The 19,221-nt window shown below is 47.2% G+C and overlaps 1 protein-coding gene across 2 annotated transcripts in view; it reads left to right on the forward strand.

Annotated features, from left to right (window-relative positions):
• Positions 1–17,081, forward strand: part of SHMT1 (serine hydroxymethyltransferase 1) — an 82,299-nt gene extending 65,218 nt beyond the window's left edge. For both annotated transcript variants that reach the window (XM_063934941.1, XM_063934942.1), the window contains exons 5-12: positions 2,537–2,697; positions 3,797–3,878; positions 5,967–6,179; positions 6,327–6,443; positions 6,524–6,646; positions 13,737–13,853; positions 14,106–14,216; positions 16,404–17,081. In XM_063934941.1, the coding sequence (XP_063791011.1) occupies positions 2,537–2,697; positions 3,797–3,878; positions 5,967–6,179; positions 6,327–6,443; positions 6,524–6,646; positions 13,737–13,853; positions 14,106–14,216; positions 16,404–16,576 (1,097 nt within the window). In that variant the 3' untranslated portion in view covers positions 16,577–17,081. The remainder of the gene's footprint in view (positions 1–2,536; positions 2,698–3,796; positions 3,879–5,966; positions 6,180–6,326; positions 6,444–6,523; positions 6,647–13,736; positions 13,854–14,105; positions 14,217–16,403) is intronic.
• The last annotated feature ends 2,140 nt before the right edge of the window (positions 17,082–19,221 follow it).

Here is a 19,221-nt window from a genome sequence, read left to right on the forward strand (position 1 = left end):
AGCAGTGTCCATTCCGGGAGTGGACAACTGGGAAGCAGACTTCCTCAGCAGACATGACCTACATCCGGGAGAGTGGGTACTTCACCAGGAAGTCTTCGCGCAGATTGCAAGTCAGTGGGGACTGCCCCAAATAGACATGATGGCGTCCCGTCTCAACATAAAGCTACAAAGGTATTGTGCCAGGTCAAGAGACCCTCAAGCGGTAGCTGTGGGCGCCCTAGTGACACCGTGGGTGTTCCAGTCGGTCTATGTATTTCCTCCTCTTCCTCTCATACCCAAGGTGTTGAGAATAATAAGAAAAAGAGGAGTGAAAACAATCCTCATTGTTCCAGATTGGCCACGAAGGACCTGGTATCCGGATCTGCAGGAGATGATCACAGAAGATCCGTGGCCTCTTCCTCTAAGACAGGACCTGTTGCGACTGGGGCCCTGTCTGTTCCAAGACTTACCGCGGCTGCGTTTGACGGCGTGGCGGTTGAACGCCGGATCCTAGTGGAAAAAGGTATTCCGGGTGAGGTCATTCCTACACTAATAAAGGCTAGGAAGGACGTGACCTCAAAACTTTATCACCGAATATGGCGAAAATATGTTTCTTGGTGTGAAGCCAGGAATGCTCCTACGTAAGAATTCCATCTGGGCCGTTTTCTTCACTTCCTACAAACGAGTGAATTTGGGCCTAAAATTAGGATCTATTAAGGTTCAGATTTCGGCCTTATCCATTTTCTTTCAAAAGGAATTGGCCTCTCTCCCAGAAATACAGACGTTTGTGAAGGGAGTACTGCATATTCAGCCTCCTTTTGTACCTCCGGTGGCGCCTTGGGACCTTAACGTGGTGTAAAGTTTCCTTAAGTCACATTGGTTTGAACCACTTAAAACGGTGGAGTGGAAATATCTCACTTGGAAGGTGGTCCTGTTGTTAGCCTTGGCTTCGGCTAGGCGAGTTTCGGAATTAGTGGCTTTATCACATAAAAGCCCCTAACTGGTTTTCCATATGGATAGGGCGGAATTGCGGACCCGTCCTCAATTCCTACCTAAAGTGGTCTCATCTTTTCATATGAACCAACCTATTGTGGTTCCTGTGGCTAAGCGTGACTTGGAGGATTCCGAGTCCCTTGATGTGGTCAGGGCTTTGAAAATTTACGTGGCCAGAACTGCTAAAGTCAGGAAGACAGAGCACTGTTTGTCCTGTATGCAGCCAACAAGGTTGGCGCTCCCGCTTCAAAGCAGACTATTGCTCGCTGGATCTGTAACACGATTCAGCAGGCGCATATTACGGCAGGATTGCCGTTACCAAAATCGGTTAAGGCCCATTCCACTAGGAAGGTGGGTCTCGGCACTACAGCTGTGCCGAGATGCTACTTGGTCGGGGTCAAACACCTTTGCAAAGTTCTATAAGTTTGATACCCTGGCTGAGGAGGACCTCTTGTTTGCTCAATCGGTGCTGCAGTCATCCGCACTCTCCCGCCCGTTTGGGAGCTTTGGTATAATCCCCATGGTCCTTACGGAGTCCCCAGCATCCTCTAGGACGTTAGAGAAAATAAGATTTTAAACCTACCGGTAAATCTTTTTCTCGTAGTCCGTAGAAGATGCTGGGCGCCCGTCCCAAGTACGGACTACTTCTGCAAGACTTGAATATAGTTATTGCTTACATAAGGGTTATGTTATAGTTTAATCGGTTTTGGACCGATGCTATGTTGTTTTTTCATACTGTTAACTGGATAGTATATCACAAGTTATACGGTGTGATTGTTGTGGGCTGGTATGAATCTTGCCCTTGGATTAACTAAAATCCTTTCCTCGTACTGTCCGTCTCCTCTGGGCACAGTTTCTCTAACGGAGGTCTGGAGGAGGGGCATAGAGGGAGGAGCCAGTGCACACCCAGATCCAAAGTCTTAAAGTGCCTGATCTCCTGCGGAGCCCGTCTATCCCCATGGTCCTTACGGAGTCCCCAGCATCCTTTACGGACTACGAGAAAAAGGTTTACCGGTAGGTTTAAAATCTTATTTTCTCCTTCATCCACTAGGGGACACTGGAGCATGTAGGCAGTGGGGTATAGACGAGTGGATAATGTGTGTCGTGGCAGTGGTTTATTTTTTTACACTGGTAGCATTTTGGAAGGAAAATGCTATGACCAGACAACTACAGCACCTCTTAAATAATTGTCAGGCCCCTGCAGTGGAATATGGAGTTATTAGAAAGCAACTGGACAAAACCATGTACACTGCAGGTGGGGCATATGTAACATGTGCAGAGAGAGTTAGATTTGGGTGGGGTGTTTCCAAACTGAAATCTAAATTGAGGTGTAGAAATTAACCAGTATTTACCCTGCACAGAAACAATATATCTTAATCTCTCTGCACATGTTACATCTGCCCCACCTGCAGTGCAGAGTGGTTTTGCCCAGTTGCTTGTTTTTTCAGGTTTGCTAACATTGTGCAGTGGAGATGTCATGTGAGTGATGAGTGATCTCCGTGCTCCGTCCTTTTAGTTGTGTATAGTGCACTGTGATGATTATTGCATTGATCTATGCTTCCAGGCTCCCCTGCTAACTTTGCCGTCTACACGGCCCTGGTGGAGCCTCATGGCAGAATCATGGGGCTGGACCTGCCTGACGGGGGGCACCTGACACACGGGTTCATGACCGACAAGAAGAAAATCTCAGCCACTTCCATCTTCTTTGAGTCTATGCCATACAAGGTGAGTGGTCCGGGATCCCCTCCCTTGCCTCCCCCCGGTACAGTGAAGAGTGTTTAATAACCAGACTCGAGGCAGAATCTTCATAGAGTGTTGGGTGTATCACTCAGGGCGCCCGTTGTCTGGTAATACACGTGCTGTGTGTGTGCTAATCAGCTGTTTTCGCACACAGATGATAAACTGACTTTCATGTGCATATTAATAAACGTGTAATGTGAACCACGAGGCGTCTGAGGTCAATTGCCATATTAATTACACAAATACAGTAGACGGCAAATAAAAGGCCTTAAGATTTATTGGCCCAGATGTTTCTGAAAGAGTGTGTGTGTGTGTGTGTGTGTGTGTGTGGGAGATTAGTGACTGAGAAATGTGGTTTCAGTTCAAGTAGCTTATTCTGCTCATTCCTGAACAAAAATACATGTCACTATCTGTGTATGCTTCTCACTATAGAAGCCAGTATAGATACCAGCAGATGAGTGGTGTCGGTGAGGAAGGTGCTGCAAGTGAATGGAGAGGCAGTAAGGAAACCACAGGCTGAGAGTTGTATAGTGGGAGGAGCAGGGTACCCCAACAGCACAGAGTATATCAGGAGAGGAGTGATCTGACAGTGAGGACAGGGCTGCATGTGACAGGGGAATGGAGGCAACAATAAGCCACAGACAGAGTTATATAGTGGAGGGAACAGGTACCCCAGCAGCACAGAGTATATCAGGAGATGAGTGATGTGTCTGTGAGGACAGGGCTGCATGTGACGGGGCAGTGACATGATGTAAGGAGGAGAATGGTGGCAGCAGGAAGCCACAGGCTGAGAGTTATATAGTGGAAGGAGCAGGGTACCCCAGCAGCACAGGGTGTATCATCTAGGAATAAAATGAATATTTTATCTGTCAGAACATCACTATGTACACTAACGGCATACAGGAATTTGTGGCGTAAGATGTACAGGTGTGTCTGTGTTCATCCATGGCGTGGCATTCGCGGGTCGTTTGCCGTGACAAATGTGCCCGTGGCCTTTTGATTGCATCGGTGGGTATGTTCACGGGTAAGATGACCGCGGACACAACTGAACTTACGCTTGTGTTACTTCTGTCTTCCTGCCCAGGTAAATCCGGACACTGGGTACATAGACTATGACAGACTGGCGGAAAACGCTCGCTTATTTCATCCCAAACTAATCATAGCAGGTAGGTAGAGAAAGCGCCACCCGGGCTCATGATGTAGGTTGTCAGTCTTGCTAAAACGTTACCTGATAAAGGAATAATCCCTTTTCTTCTACATATCATTATCCATAGTACTAGAGAACTTGCAAATTATGGGGGGGAGATGTATCAAGTAGTGTAAAGAGTAGATATATGCCCATATCGACCATCCTGGTTCTAGCTATCATTTTATAGATTGTACCTGATAAATGCTACCTTGAAGTTGATTGGTTGTTATGGGAAACTTCTCCACTCTTTTATACTGTTTGATGCATCACCTCCTATGTGCCTGTCCGCTATATGTATGCTGTTATCAATATGCACTTACAGCACCTCATACTTGGTGCACCAGATAGACCTGCAAACAGACCTATCTCCCCTACCGTTCCAGTCTGCATGTTCCGTGGTTGTGTGGACACGCCCTCGCTGAGCGTATGAGAGGACATTCACATTACAGCCCAGTTGTCTCTTCAGATGTGCGTTACTCGGTTTCACCCATACTTGCGTGTGCTCCGCACGGTTCTGCAACCGGCACAGTGATTCTTATAGTCGGTAGGGGTGAAATCTACATTTAGAGGCCTATTCGGGAATAAATGTGGTGGAGGTTGTGCCCAGCGCAGATTATTAATCTGCCATTTGCTGCCATAGATTCAAATCTACCCGAACAATTCAGTATGGCTCCACTGCCAGGACAGCTGCTTCAAAATCCTCCGTCCCCTGCTCCCTATCACTAACACGCTATTAATTAGTGATGTCGGTTTACACTGATGGTGAGTTACTGCACATGCGTGACTTTAGGTTATGCGTGCGCGCTATGAGGATAGGGAGAGTTCCAAATAGATCTCTCTTTGCAAGCTGGATCTCCTTCCAATACAAAGGCGAAGGACTCGGCGCCATCTGAAGACAGCATTCGTGTCTGCAGTCAGGGATGATGGATAGTCATCCACATGCTGGATTATGAGGAGAAGTAAAACCACAAGACTGTGCCGTACGCATTATGGCAATGATGAATGGGTCCGTTACTATTTATTATTATATATTATATTATTATATCAGGGGTGGCCAGACTTTTGGAGTTGGCAATCTACTTTGAAAGCTGAATAGCTTTTGTGATCTTCCTAGGTGCGACAATAACGTGTGACACAGGTGCGCACCCAAAAAAGGGCGTGGCATAACAAGAAAGGGGTGTGACCTCCTCGCTGCACAGGGTGTTAGGGGCTGTCTCACCCGAAATCACAAATTGGCCTCCACTGGAAAAACCTCAAACACATTGGCCCCCACACAGTAGTAAAAACACATTGGCCCCCAGACGGGAGTAAAAACACATTTGCTTCATACAATTTAAAAAAAAATAAAAAAATTGCAAGCTACCGGTAGATCGCGATCTACCTTTTGGCCATCCCTGTATTATATTGTGGTGAGAGGGCTTGCGTCTCTCCACATTCTGGTGGAATCGGCTCCCTCCAAGGGCGAAGGAAACAAGGTCTGCACCTGTGGTGGAAGCTTATAATTCCAGGCTTTTTAAAATGAGAAACTGAGGTCCAGGTTTTCCAGCTCACCCAGAAGTCAGGTGCAGGAGAAGGGTTTAAAAATTCCATTTACTTACAATGCATTGCACTGATGCCTGTTAGAGGCCAGTCAGCAGGGCGCAGTTTATAGCGCCAGGGACTGTGGCATGTGTGGCTGCAAGCCACTGCAGCACAATGACTTGTGAGCACGGGAAGTGCTAGGACCTTTTATGTTCCCTTGTTTCATTTTTCTGTATATATCTGTGTGACCAGGCCCAAGCCTTTGTAAGCCTGTGTGTTCTATAGTGTCTGATGCCAGTAAAGACGCTCTGGTTGTAACCGAAAAACCTGCCTGCGAGTCCTTATTTACAATACCTGTGTTATATATAATATATAGATATATATAGCTGCAGACAGAATTTTTTTTTTAACTATTATTTTTGCATATAGTAATATGCATTTATGCTTTTTAGTCTGTTTAATGCAATTGCTGTTTATTCATATTTTGGGGGGATTTTGTATACCGGTCTAGGCCTGTAAATTCTTGTCTCTTCACTACCTGCAGGTGTCAGCTGCTACTCTCGGAATTTGGACTACGCCCGGATGCGGGCTATTGCGGATGAAAATAACGCAGTATTAATGGCCGACATGGCGCACATCAGTGGGCTGGTGGCAGCTGGCGTAGTCCCCTCTCCCTTTGAGCACTGTGACGTTGTGACGACCACAACGCATAAGACATTGCGCGGCTGCCGGGCCGGCGTTATCTTTTATCGGAAAGGTGCGTTCACAAAGTGAGATTCTCGTATGGATCTACACTCTGATCTGCAAGCAGTGCCAGCATACATCTGTATATTCTAAAGTCAGAGCGATGAAGCACCTGACTGCTCCAGTTACTGATCGAGTGCATCTCTCTCTTCTATTTCAGGAGTACGCAGCGTGGATCCAAAGACCGGCAAGGAGATTCTGTACAACTACGAGAGCCTAATTAATCAGGCGGTGTTCCCTGGCCTGCAGGGGGGACCTCATAATCATGCCATTGCAGGTAATGGAGGATAGGATTATACCCTCCCTCCCTGTTCATAAAGCAGTGAGGTCTTACTACATGTTTTCCTATACTTACAGGAATCGCTGTGACGCTGAAACAAGCCATGACCCCGGAGTTCACACTGTACCAGACACAGGTGGTCTCCAACTGCCGGGCGCTGGCTGCCGCATTAGAGGGACTTGGGTACCACATTGTCACTGGTGAGGAACGCGTGTTACATTCCACAACATTCTAAAGGAAATGGGTAAAAGATAGAACTCTCAGCTGAGCTATGTAGCGTACCGGCTTTTTCTTTTTCATCCACTAGGGGTCACTGGAGTACTCTTGGGATATGGACGGGCTTCCGTAGGAAACAGCACTGAATATTCAAATTAGTAACACTCCACCCCTCCATATCCCTGGTCACTACCCAGTGTTTTTTCTGTGCTGAACGTGGTAGCAGCTTAATACCTGAAGTCACGGTTTTGTTGAAGAAACTTTTATTTTTATTTTTTCTACTATTTGTACACATCCCTTTCCCCCTTCCAAAAGGCAGGGTCAGGGATAGTGCAGCTGCTGATAGCAGCACGGGCGTGTCGGGCCTCTCTGAAAGAGCTCCCTCACAGCCCTCACATCCTCCTGCACTGGCTGGCCGGCGCTTACTGAAAAGCCCCGTCGGAGCCTCCGCACGTCTGCAGGAGTAAGGTATGTGAAACGGGGCGGTCAGCTCCCGCTGCCGCCCCGACGTGTGGGGACATAGTGTTTGATGACGCGCTAGCTCTCCCCTCTCAGGCGGCTCTCCCCGCTCAGGCGCCCGCACGTTCGGCCACAGACCTCCGTGCAGGCACCGCGGCTCTCCCCGCTCAGGCGCCCGCACGTTCGGCCACAGACCTCCGTGCAGGCACCGCAGATCTCCCCGCTCAGGCTCCGTGCAGGCACCGCTGATCGACAGGCCGCCGCCCGCCGCAGCGCTAACTTGATTAGCTGACGCTATTATACAGGAGCCCACCGCTGGGAAACACACATAGCGCTCTACGATACCCGCTGGGGGCCCACACGCTGCGCTGCCGCTGTAATAAGCTAAAAGAGCAGGCAGCCTTTACATGGGGGACAATAATAATAAGCAGCAGAGGAATGTTACAGTATAATCAGTGAATGTAACAGCACTGTGATTATATGTATAAGTATAACATGGCAGCCATTTTTAACATGCTTCCTGTGTCTTCCTCTGTGATTCCAGAAGATTCCTGTCTTACATCTCTACACCACCGGACAGGGGTGTTAGTGGGAATTTGGGATCAAATTTCATAGTACTGGCCACGTGTACTGCACTTGGCCAGATTTATATACAGAGACACCTTACTGCTATTTTACTGAGTCGTGCAAGTGTCTGTTTTTTGTGTATTGTATTGTCTGTCGCCATAATGAGTAAGGCACCAGCAAAAACTAAAAAGCATATTTGCAAAGTATGTGGCAGTGTGTTACCGGATGGATCTGCCACATGTAAAGTATGTTTTGTGGATTCCGTTCAGAATACCATTTCTCCTCCTGTTTTACAACCAATTTCCTCACCGGACCCTCCGTGGGGTATGTTAGTAAATGTACTGGAGAGATTTCAGACAGAAATGACCGCGGCTCGTCTGGAACGAGAAACGTTAAGATCTGAGTCTAGGGTGAGACCGCCAGAACTACCGGAGGCGTCTCAACCTTGCGTACGGTCCAAATCCATTTTGGGCAAACGGGATAATTTTCATATGTCTTATGATTTTCCAGTGTCTGCTATGTTGCATTCTGACGATTCCATCCCAGACCTCACGGAACACGATGAGGGGGAGGAGGGCGAAGTGGAGTCAGATGGCGAGGATGTTAACAGTTCCGGCATTGATGATCTCATCAGAGCGGTACGGCAGTCGCTAAGGTTTCCTGAAGCTGAACAGCCTCTCACCAATGATCAGGTCGTATTTACTAAACGACGGAAGACGCCAGTAAGTTTTCCTGTGTCGGATTCTCTAAATCAGATGTTAGTAGAAACAAGACAGAATCCAGATAAACGGTTTTCTATACCTCGCAGATTTAAGTCTAGTTATCCTTTTCCAGACTCGGTAACGTGTACATGGGAGAATCCACCAATAGTTGATTCTTCAGTGTCAAAGCTTACCAAGAAATTAACCATACCAGTGCCAGCAGCTACTACGCTTAAAGATCCTTCAGATCGCAAGATAGAAACTATGCTAAAAAGCATGTATGTAGCAGCAGGTGTGATGCTAAGACCTGGATTGGTTGGCATTTGGGTAACTAAGGCGCTCATAATATGGCTTACAGAACTCAAATCTGTTTTACAGGACGAAAACCAGATAATTCAGGTAAATCAAATGATTGAGGCTGTAGAGTATCTCTGTACAGCGTCCACTGACGTCTGTCAGCTCACTTCTCGTATTTCATCTTCGCTAGTTACGGCACGAAGAGCACTCTACCTGCGTACTTATCAGGCGGAGGCAGAGGTCAAACGAAGTATAGAGGCGTTGCCTTACGATGGCAAGAAGTTGTTTGGGCCAGAATTGGACGCATGGATTAAGGAGGCTACGGGAGGTAAGTCTGTGTTCTTACCATTGCCTCCACCTGCGCCAAGAAGAAGGTACGCTGGACCTTCGTTCAGATCCTTTAGACCTCAGCCCTTTCGAGGACGTGGCAGAGGATCAGCCACGCCTGCTAGACGTGGTCGAGGACGTGGTTTCCATCAAACCAACACAACTCGCCAAGACGCTAAGGTTACCGACAAGCCAGTGGCATGACGGGTTACCAGCCCATCTCGGTTCTCCAATTGTGGGAGCACGCCTTCAGACGTTCCAGGGGGCGTGGTTCCGCACATCCGCGGAGGGCTGGATTCGCAATTTAGTGTTAAAAGGTTACAAAATAGAGTTCGACTGTCTGCCGCCTCTGCGGTTTTTCAAGACAGGCTTGCCTCTGTCGGACGACAAGAGGACAGTTTTGCAAATTGCCATTCAGTCCTTACTGGATTCGGCAGTGTTGATTCCAGTCCCTGTACACCAACAGGGTCAGGGTTATTATTCAAGTCTATTTGTGGTCCCGAAGCCGGATGGCTCAGTCAGACCAATATTGAACTTAAAGGGCCTCAATCAGTACGTAACTTACTACAGATTCAAAATGGAGTCTCTACGTTCGGTGATTGCGGGGTTAGAGACCAAGGAATTTCTGATTGCGCTAGACCTCAAGGATGCGTACTTACACATTCCAATTTGGCAGCCTCATCAGAAATTCTTACGATTTGCAATACGCCAGAACCATTACCAGTTTCAGGCTCTGCCGTTTGGCCTGTCATCAGCGCCTCGGGTATTCACCAAAGTAATGTCGGTGATGATAGCTCACCTCAGATCCCTGGGAGTGACAATAGTTCCGTATTTAGACGATCTGCTCATCAAAGCTCCGTCTCAACAGATACTTACCCAACATGCGCTGCTAACTTACAATGTACTGGTTCACCACGGTTGGATTGTAAATTTCAAGAAATCACATCTGATTCCGTCTCAACGCCTTCAGTTCCTAGGTATGATTCTCGATACGGTCAATCAAAGGATTTACCTACCACAACAAAAAGTACAAATGCTACGCCATCTAGTACAATTAGTACTCAAACCACGCACAGTGTCGGTACACTTGTGCATTCGCCTGTTAGGCACAATGGTGGCAGCTTTCGAGGCGCTTCAGTTCGGGAGATTTCACTCTCGTCCATTTCAGCTGAACGTGCTTGCCCAGTGGTCGGGCTCGCATCTGCAGATTCACCACAGAGTGAGGTTGTCACCAATAGCAAGAGTTTCTCTGCTATGGTGGCTCAAGGAACACAATTTAACCGCAGGAAGACGGTTCGGAGTTTGCAATTGGATAATTCTAACTACGGACGCCAGTCTCAGAGGTTGGGGAGCGGTCATTCAAAATTGTCAGCTCCAGGGTCTCTGGGCGGATCACGAGAAATTGCTGTCGATAAATGTTCTAGAACTCCGCGCAATTTTCAATGCGCTACGACAAGCAGTGCACATGATTCGCTCTCAGCCTGTCCAAGTGCAATCGGACAATGCGACGGCGGTCGCATACATCAACAAACAAGGAGGAACGAGAAGCCGCATGGCAATGCGGGAAGTAGCTCGAATCCTCAATTGGGCGGAATGCCACCAGGTGATATTGTCGGCCGTGTTCATTCCGGGAGTGGACAACTGGGAAGCGGATTATCTCAGTCGTCGGGATTTTCACCCAGGCGAATGGTCATTAAATCCAGAAGTGTTTCACATGTTGGTTCAGCGATGGGGTTATCCTCAGGTGGACCTGATGGCATCTCGACACAATCATCAAACGCTCCAGTATGTGTCCAGAACAAGAGATCCAAAGGCAGTCGCGGTGGATGCTCTCACTGTCGCGTGGCCGTACAGTCTTGTGTATCTGTTTCCACCGTTTCCGCTGCTCCCTCTGGTGCTAAAACGGATCAAAAGAGAGTCGCTCACAGTCATACTAGTGGCGCCGCATTGGCCTCGGAGAGCTTGGTTCTCGGATCTTCGAGGATTACTCGCAGACGATCCGTGGCCGCTCCCGATACGTCCAGACCTGTTACAACAGGGTCCGTTTCTTTACCCCGATTTAGCGCGGCTGCGTTTGACGGGGTGGCTGTTGAGACCGCCCTCTTAAAAAGAGAGGGCATTCCAGATTCAGTTATACCAACCATGTTACGAGCTAGGAAGCCGGTTACGGCAGCTCATTATTACAGAATATGGCGTGCCTATATAGGTTGGTGTGAAGCTCGGAAATTTCCGACATCAGCTTTCAAGTTATGCCGCTTTTTGTTGTTTCTACAAACAGGGTTAGATGGAGGATTGCGTTTATCTACACTAAAGGTGCAGGTATCTGCTTTGTCAATTTACTTTCAAAGACGATTGGCTCTATTGCCGTCTATACGCACTTTTCTACAAGGTGTACTCAGGGTACAGCCTCCATTCATTCCACCTACAGCGCCATGGGACTTGAATCTGGTTTTGGAGTTCTTACAGTCTTCATATTTTGAACCCTTAAAACAAGTGGATATAAAGTTTCTCACTTGGAAAACAATTTTTCTCTTAGCCTTAGCTTCGGCAAGGCGTGTTTCGGATTTGGGTGCCTTGTCATGCAAGCCACCGTATTTGGTGTTTCATGATGACAGAGCGGAACTTCGGACGAATCCCGCCTTCTTACCAAAGGTAGTGTCATCTTTTCACATCAATCAACCAATAGTAGTTCCTGTGTTGACAGCACATTCCGGAACTCTGGATGTGGTTCGCGCATTACGCGTTTATGTATCCCGAACGTCTTCAGTTCGTAAGACGGATACGTTATTTGTTCTCTATGATGCTGCCAAGATGGGTTGGCCAGCATCTAAACAAACTTTATCCAGATGGATAAAACTGACCATACGCCAGGCGTACCTTCATGCTAGGTTACAACCGCCTACGTCAGTAACCGCTCATTCCACACGTTCTGTGGGAACTTCATGGGCAGCTGGTCGTGGGGCTTCTGCGACACAGCTTTGCCGGGCGGCTACATGGTCTTCAGTGCACACGTTTGTGCGCTTTTACAAGTTTGATACTTTTGCGGCATCAGCATCTAGCTTTGGCCGCCTAGTGTTACAAGTGCCAAACAGCTCTCCCGCCCACGGGGGAAGCTTTGGTACGTCCCAAGAGTACTCCAGTGACCCCTAGTGGATGAAAAAGAAAATAGGATTTTGGTACTTACCAGGTAAATCCTTTTCTTTGAATCCATAGGGGGCACTGGACGCCCACCCAGAGCAGTTTTACCTACTTGTGGTTAGTTCTGAGGATCTTATGGTAACACACTTTCACCGACTGGTTCAAGTTACAAGTGCTGGTTAGGGTGTCAACTGTTAGTTGTCACTAACGTTATGTGTTAACTTCGTTATTGTCAGTTATGTTATATGTAATACTCCATTATTATTAACCTCTCTTAATTCCTGTTCGGCTCAGTAAAAAACACTGGGTAGTGACCAGGGATATGGAGGGGTGGAGTGTTACTAATTTGAATATTCAGTGCTGTTTCCTACGGAAGCCCGTCCATATCCCAAGAGTACTCCAGTGCCCCCTATGGATTCAAAGAAAAGGATTTACCTGGTAAGTACCAAAATCCTATTTTCTGTATCATTTAAGTCGCGTGTAAGTCGCATCAGACACACAGCTAGAAACCGCTCACAGTGTACTAGAGCGTTTTTTAAAACGTATATACAGGTTGAGTATCCCTTATCCAAAATGCATGGGACCAGAGGTATTTTGGATATGGGATTTTTCCGTATTTTGGAATAATTGCATACCATAATGAGATATCATGGAGATGGGACCTAAGTCTAAGCACAGAATGCATTTATGTTTCATATACATCTAATACATACAGCCTGAAGGTCATTTTAGCGAATATTTTTAATAACTTTATGCATTAAACAAAGTGTGTGTACATTCACACAATTCATTTATGTTTCATATACACCTTACACACACAGCCTGAGGGTCTTAGAATACAATATTTTTAATAACTTTGTGTATTAAACAAAGTTTGTGTACATTGAGCCACCAGAAAACAAAGGTTTCACTATCTCACTCTCACTCAAAAAATTCCGTATTTCAGAATATTCCGTATTTCGGAATATTTGGATATGGGATACTCAACCTGTAGTTGCAGATAAAGCACAGCGGCCGCTGCTTTGTATACAGATTGAGGCTCATTTGCACACAGATGTACATCAAACTGATCAGTATAATCTAGCAGAGTCGCTTTGTTTGATTCTTGTTGTTTTATTTGTGCGCATAAGACACACTGGAGCAGATGTATTAACCCTGGAGAAGTGATAAAGCAGTGATAAGTGCAAGGTGATAACGCACCAGCCAATCATTAAGAATTTGATAAATGACAGGAGCTGATTGGCTGGTGCGTTATTACCTTGCACTTATCACTGCTTTATCACTTCTCCAGGCTTAATACATCTGCCCCGTTTTGTGAGCAAAATGACTCTTAGCTTGGTAGTCGCATGGAACCTGGTGCACAGAGAGGGGCTGTTTGGCGCGGCTGAAGCCGCAGTGTACGAGGACAGCTGTAGTAGAACATGCTAATAGAATTGCTCTCTAAAGGTATTTGTGTAAGTGCGCATTCCTGGCGGTTCGTTGGCTTGATCGGGTGTGTCTGGTAACCGTGAACAGCACAACAGAGGGAGGGGGCCCATATGTGTACTGCTGGCTGTCATGTGACTTGTTCATTGTCACCATCCAGGTGGCTCTGATAATCATCTCATTCTGGTTGACCTGCGGAACAAGAACACGGATGGGGGAAGAGCAGAGAAGGTCCTTGAAGCCTGCGCCATTGCCTGTAACAAGAACACCTGCCCTGGTGAGGGTGCAGTTGGGAAAATTTTGTGAAACAGTCACTATGAAAACTCTACAGTATATACAGATATAATGGATGTTGTTTTCCATTTCCCAGTGATCCTCTTACAATGACCTCTGAAACTGATTAGTGCACAACTGGAAACTTCCAAACTTTTTTCTTTTCCTTCATAACCTCTTGTAATTTCTTGAAGAGCAGAACTTGCACCAACCATCTCAGATGTCCCTGATAACTTTGCTTGCCTGTGTCCCCCAGGTGACAAGAGCGCTTTGCGCCCCAGTGGCCTCCGATTTGGATCCCCCGCCCTGACTTCTCGAGGATTCCTGGAAGAGGACTTCAAACAAGTTGCACATTTCATTCACCAAGGTGGGTTGTGGTTTATTGCGTAGTAGCCGCTGTTGCCGGGTGTGAATAAGGCTGTTTCCACTATCCAGTGTTCCAAGACCCAAACCAACCAAATACAGATCTCATTATAGTGTGCTAATAAGGTTACTGAAATCTGTCTAAAGGGTGCAAGGCGGTAGCCTGGTTTAACGAACATTTCAAAGCTGTTGTCGTCATAATTGTTATGGCGCTGATGACATTTGAACATATCTAAGTCACATGTGCCTTAAAGCTTTGGAACCCGGCAAGGGACCTAGAAGCGACGACAAGGGTGCTTGATGCAAAATTTGTATATTGGCGGTTCAGGAGGATTTAATTGGTCTTTAAGAAAGTGGGAGTTATTGTGTCTCTATGATATCAGGGGCTCATATGGTGTCCGAACTGTCTTGTAGGTAGTAATCTAATGTGTTCCATGCATGCGATGTGCTAGATACAGGGTTTGGGAGGTGCAATAGAGGTAGGCTCTTACAGTTTCCAGTTGTTGCCTAGTAAAGAACATGGTGAAAAGTTACTCATGTCTTTCAGGGGATGGGGGAGTTAAAATCTCCATGGTTTTTGGATGGTTTTAACGGTAATATTAATATGCCAAAATCTCTTAATGTGATCAGATTTCGTTTTTGAGAAGGTTTAGCTGAACGTCTCACCTTTGGCCCATTTGGCATTTTATTCCACGATCATTACTGGAAGCCGTAGTTTTATTTCTTTGTTACGCATTATGGGGGTTATTCAGAGTTGTTGGCAAACCTCCCCCAATGTCCTAAGGGCCCCATACACTTATCCGACCGCATGTCGGAGACTTATCACCCCAGCAGCCACCCGGAGGGGCAGGATCGCCCGATATACATCGGATGCTGTCCTTTTGCATCCTGTGTGATCCCAGCCATGCCCCCAGGTTGGACCTGATTTAATGTGCAGCGCATTCAATCTGGAGGATCCGATCCGATGCTCACGGGAACGTGGATCGGACCGGAGACACCTCAAAAATGTCCGATTTCACCCAACATATTGGGCCAAATGCCCGAACTGGGCTGAAATCGGGCATAATCGCTCTAGTGTATGGGGCCCTTTAGTTTAATAATGAGAGGGAGCAGTAAGCAATGCCGTGCTCTGTGGCTGTATCCTGGCCGAATGATGACATCCACAAAGTCGACTTTAAATTTGGACATAATGACCATTGTCGACATTCTGAGGGGGCAGTTCAGTTGTTGCTGCGTGCCTGATCTCCAGTGTAAGGATATGAGATATCGGGGGCACTATTCACTTGTTTTAATGCGCTGATCGCGGCCTGCAGTGCCAGGTATAGCTGCATAAAACTGCTAAACCCGACTAAAGTGCTGGGTGCGCTGCAAATAGTGCCGGGTCACTTTTCACACTTTACTGCTCACCAGCATGGCGTGACTAGAGGGGCTGTTTAACGTACAGGGAGGCTAGATGTAAGTGGACACATCTATAGTAGAATCTTCTTGTAATATTAGGGTCCGTAAAACCACTCTCTGCCAAGAAGGTACTTTCTTTTACTGTATATTATTATATGAGATTGGCTTATCGGTATCTTGTCAGCCATCTGGTCTCTCTTCACAGTGGTAATTATGTATTTTTTTTATTTTTCCGCCAAAACATTTGTTGGTCTCCTTGCTCCCAAAACTTGAGGATTTGTGGTTTGTTTTTCTTGTTTTGTGTGTTTTTGTTTTTTATATTACTACCTGCAGAGTTTCTTCCTCTCTGGTTTGTAGGAAGTAAAGGTCCATACACATTAGACGATGTCGCTCTGTGAGCGCCGTCGTCTAATGTTACCCCTCCCGGGCCGGCCGGTCGGCGGCCGCCTGTACACACTGAGTGATATGACCGCTCATATCACTCAGTGACGTCACGCCTCTGCCGGCCGTGCATGCAGCTCCTGGACGACAGTCCAGATTGAGCATGCATGCACTGCCGACAGTGACTATCATTGCCGGCCCACGGGGCCGCACATCGGTCGTCGCTGGCGGCATACACACTTGCCGATTAAAATGAGCGACGTCGCTCAGGGAGGGGGAAAATGAGCGACGTCGCTCATTTTATCGGCAAGTGTGTATGGGCCCTAAGGGTTGCTGTACGTACTATGTGCCCCCCCCCCCCCCCCCCCAAAATAAACAAATAACTGAAACCTGAGTCCTCTCTCTTTTCCAGGCATTTTGCTCACACTGGAGATCCAGAACGACATGAATCCCAAGGCCACACTGAAGGAATTTAAGGACAAGTTGGCTGGCGACGGCAAGCACCAGGAGAAAATCTCTTCCTTGAAGGAGGAGGTGGAACAGTTCTCAGGCTCTTTCCCTCTGCCGGGGCTCCCTGACCTATGAAGACCCCCGGCAGGACTGGCCTTCCTGTGATTGTGTTATTACAATGCACTAATAATGGTGAAGAAAAATAGGCCAGACCGTGTACCAATGGGAGCCAATCTTGTTTAGTTCTGTAACTGACATTTACACTGGACGAGGCACAAGAAGCTGGTGTTTGCCATGTAATCAGGTGCCAGAGGAAACTCAGTTCTGTTCTATCCCTGCCACAGACAGCTACAATCTGTTCTGTTACTCATATTAAACCTTCAGGCATCTGGCTCGTGCTGGACTACACCCACCAGCATCCTCAGCTGATGGGAACCATACCATATTACAGCAGATGAGTGGTGGGTTATATAAGGGTTGATGGCCAATACGTTCACTACAGAACCCTGAAATCCACTATTTCCTGGGCACTGGGATTGTAAACCGTGTCCTGTTATTGCATCAGCTCCCTGTGCCTTACCACTAATACTGTACTGCACTTGCAACACTGTTCTAATAAAATGTGTGATCTCTTGTGGTACGTTTCGTCGCTTCTGTTGCTGAATGAACGGATTCCTGTTGTAGTTATACAGCCATTGGTCTTTGTACTAGCAGCGCACAATTCAGGGTTACGGAGACTGGTCTATGACGATAAAAGGTTCCCAAACCCACCCTAACAGTCCAGGTATTAAGAGTATCCATGGCTCAGCACAGATGGTGATATCAAAATGAAAGAAGTACTAATTAAGTCATTTGTGACAATTTAGGGAGTAGTGCAGACATGGTAGGGAATCCAACCGGGGGGAAAAAATAAGAATTTACTCACCGGTAAATCTATTTCTCGTAGTCCGTAGTGGATGCTGGGAACTCCGTAAGGACCATGGGGAATAGCGGCTCCGCAGGAGACTGGGCACAACTAAAGAAAGCTTTAGGTCACCTGGTGTGCACTGGCTCCTCCCACTATGACCCTCCTCCAAGCCTCAGTTAGGACACTGTGCCCGGACGAGCTGACATAATAAGGAAGGATTTAGAATCCCGGGTAAGACTCTTACCAGCCACACCAATCACACCGTACAACTCGTGATACTATATCCAGTTTGACAGTATGAAAACAACTGAGCCTCTCAACAGATGGCTCAACAATAACCCTTTAGTTAACAATAACTATTTACAAGTATTGCAGACAATCCGCACTTGGGATGGGCGCCCAGCATCCACTACGGACTACGAGAAATAGAATTACCGGTGAGTAAATTCTTATTTTCTCTGACGTCCTAGTGGATGCTGGGAACTCCGTAAGGACCATGGGGATTATACCAAAGCTCCCAAACGGGCGGGAGAGTGCGGATGACTCTGTAGCACCGAATGAGAGAACTCCAGGTCCTCCTCAGCCAGGGTATCAAATTTGTAGAATTTTGCAAACGTGTTTGCCCCTGACCAAGTAGCTGCTCGGCAAAGTTGTAAAGCCGAGACCCCTCGGGCAGCCGCCCAAGATGAGCCCACCTTCCTTGTGGAATGGGCATTTACAGATTTTGGCTGTGGTATGCCTGCCACAGAATGTGCAAACTGAATTGTACTACAAATCCAGCGAGCAATAGACTGCTTAGAAGCAGGAGCACCCAGCTTGTTGGGTGCATACAGGATAAACAGCGAGTCAGATTTTCTGACTCCAGCCGTCCTGGAAACATATATTTTCAGGGCCCTGACAACGTCTAGCAACTTGGAGTCCTCCAATTCACTAGTAGCCGCCGGCACCACAATAGGCTGGTTCAGGTGAAACGCTGACACCACCTTAGGGAGAAATTGGGGACGAGTCCTCAACTCTGCCCTATCCATATGGAAAATCAGATAAGGGCTTTTACATGATAAAGCCGCCAATTCTGACACTCGCCTGGCTGAAGCCAAGGCTAATAACATGACCACTTTCCACGTGAGATATTTCAGATCCACGGTTTTTAGTGGCTCAAACCAATGTGATTTTAAGAAACTCAACATCACGTTGAGATCCCAAGGTGCCACAGGAGGCACAAACGGGGGCTGAATATGCAGCACTCCTTTTACAAAAGTCTGAACTTCAGGTACTGAAGCTAGTTCTTTTTGAAAGAAAATCGACAGAGCCGAGATCTGTACTTTAATGGAGCCTAGTTTTAGGCCCATATCCACTCCTGCTTGCAGGAAATGCAGAAATCGACCTAGTTGAAATTCCTCTGGTGGGGCCTTATTGGCCTCGCACCATGCAACATATTTTCGCCATATGCGGTGATAATGCGTTGCCGTAACATCTTTCCTGGCCTTAATAAGCGTAGGAATGACTTCTTCCGGAATACCCTTTTCCTTTAGGATCCGGTGTTTGACGGCATGGCAGTTGAACGCAGCCGCGGTAAGTCTTGGAACAGACAGGGCCCCTGCTGTATCAGGTCCTGTCTGAGCGGTAGAGGCCACGGGTCCTCTGAGAGCATCTCTTGAAGTTCCGGGTACCACGCTCGTCTTGGCCAATCCGGAACCACGAGAATTGTGTTTACTCCTCGCTTTCTTATTATTCTCAATACCTTTGGAATGAGAGGCAGAGGAGGGAACACATAAACCGACTGGTACACCCACGGTGTCACTAGAGCATTCACAGCTATCGCCTGAGGGTCCCTTGACCTGGCGCAATATCTTTTTAACTTTTTGTTGAGACG

The sequence above is a fragment of the Pseudophryne corroboree genome, chromosome 7, assembly GCF_028390025.1.
Source record: "Pseudophryne corroboree isolate aPseCor3 chromosome 7, aPseCor3.hap2, whole genome shotgun sequence".
Lineage (NCBI taxonomy): Eukaryota > Metazoa > Chordata > Amphibia > Anura > Myobatrachidae > Pseudophryne > Pseudophryne corroboree.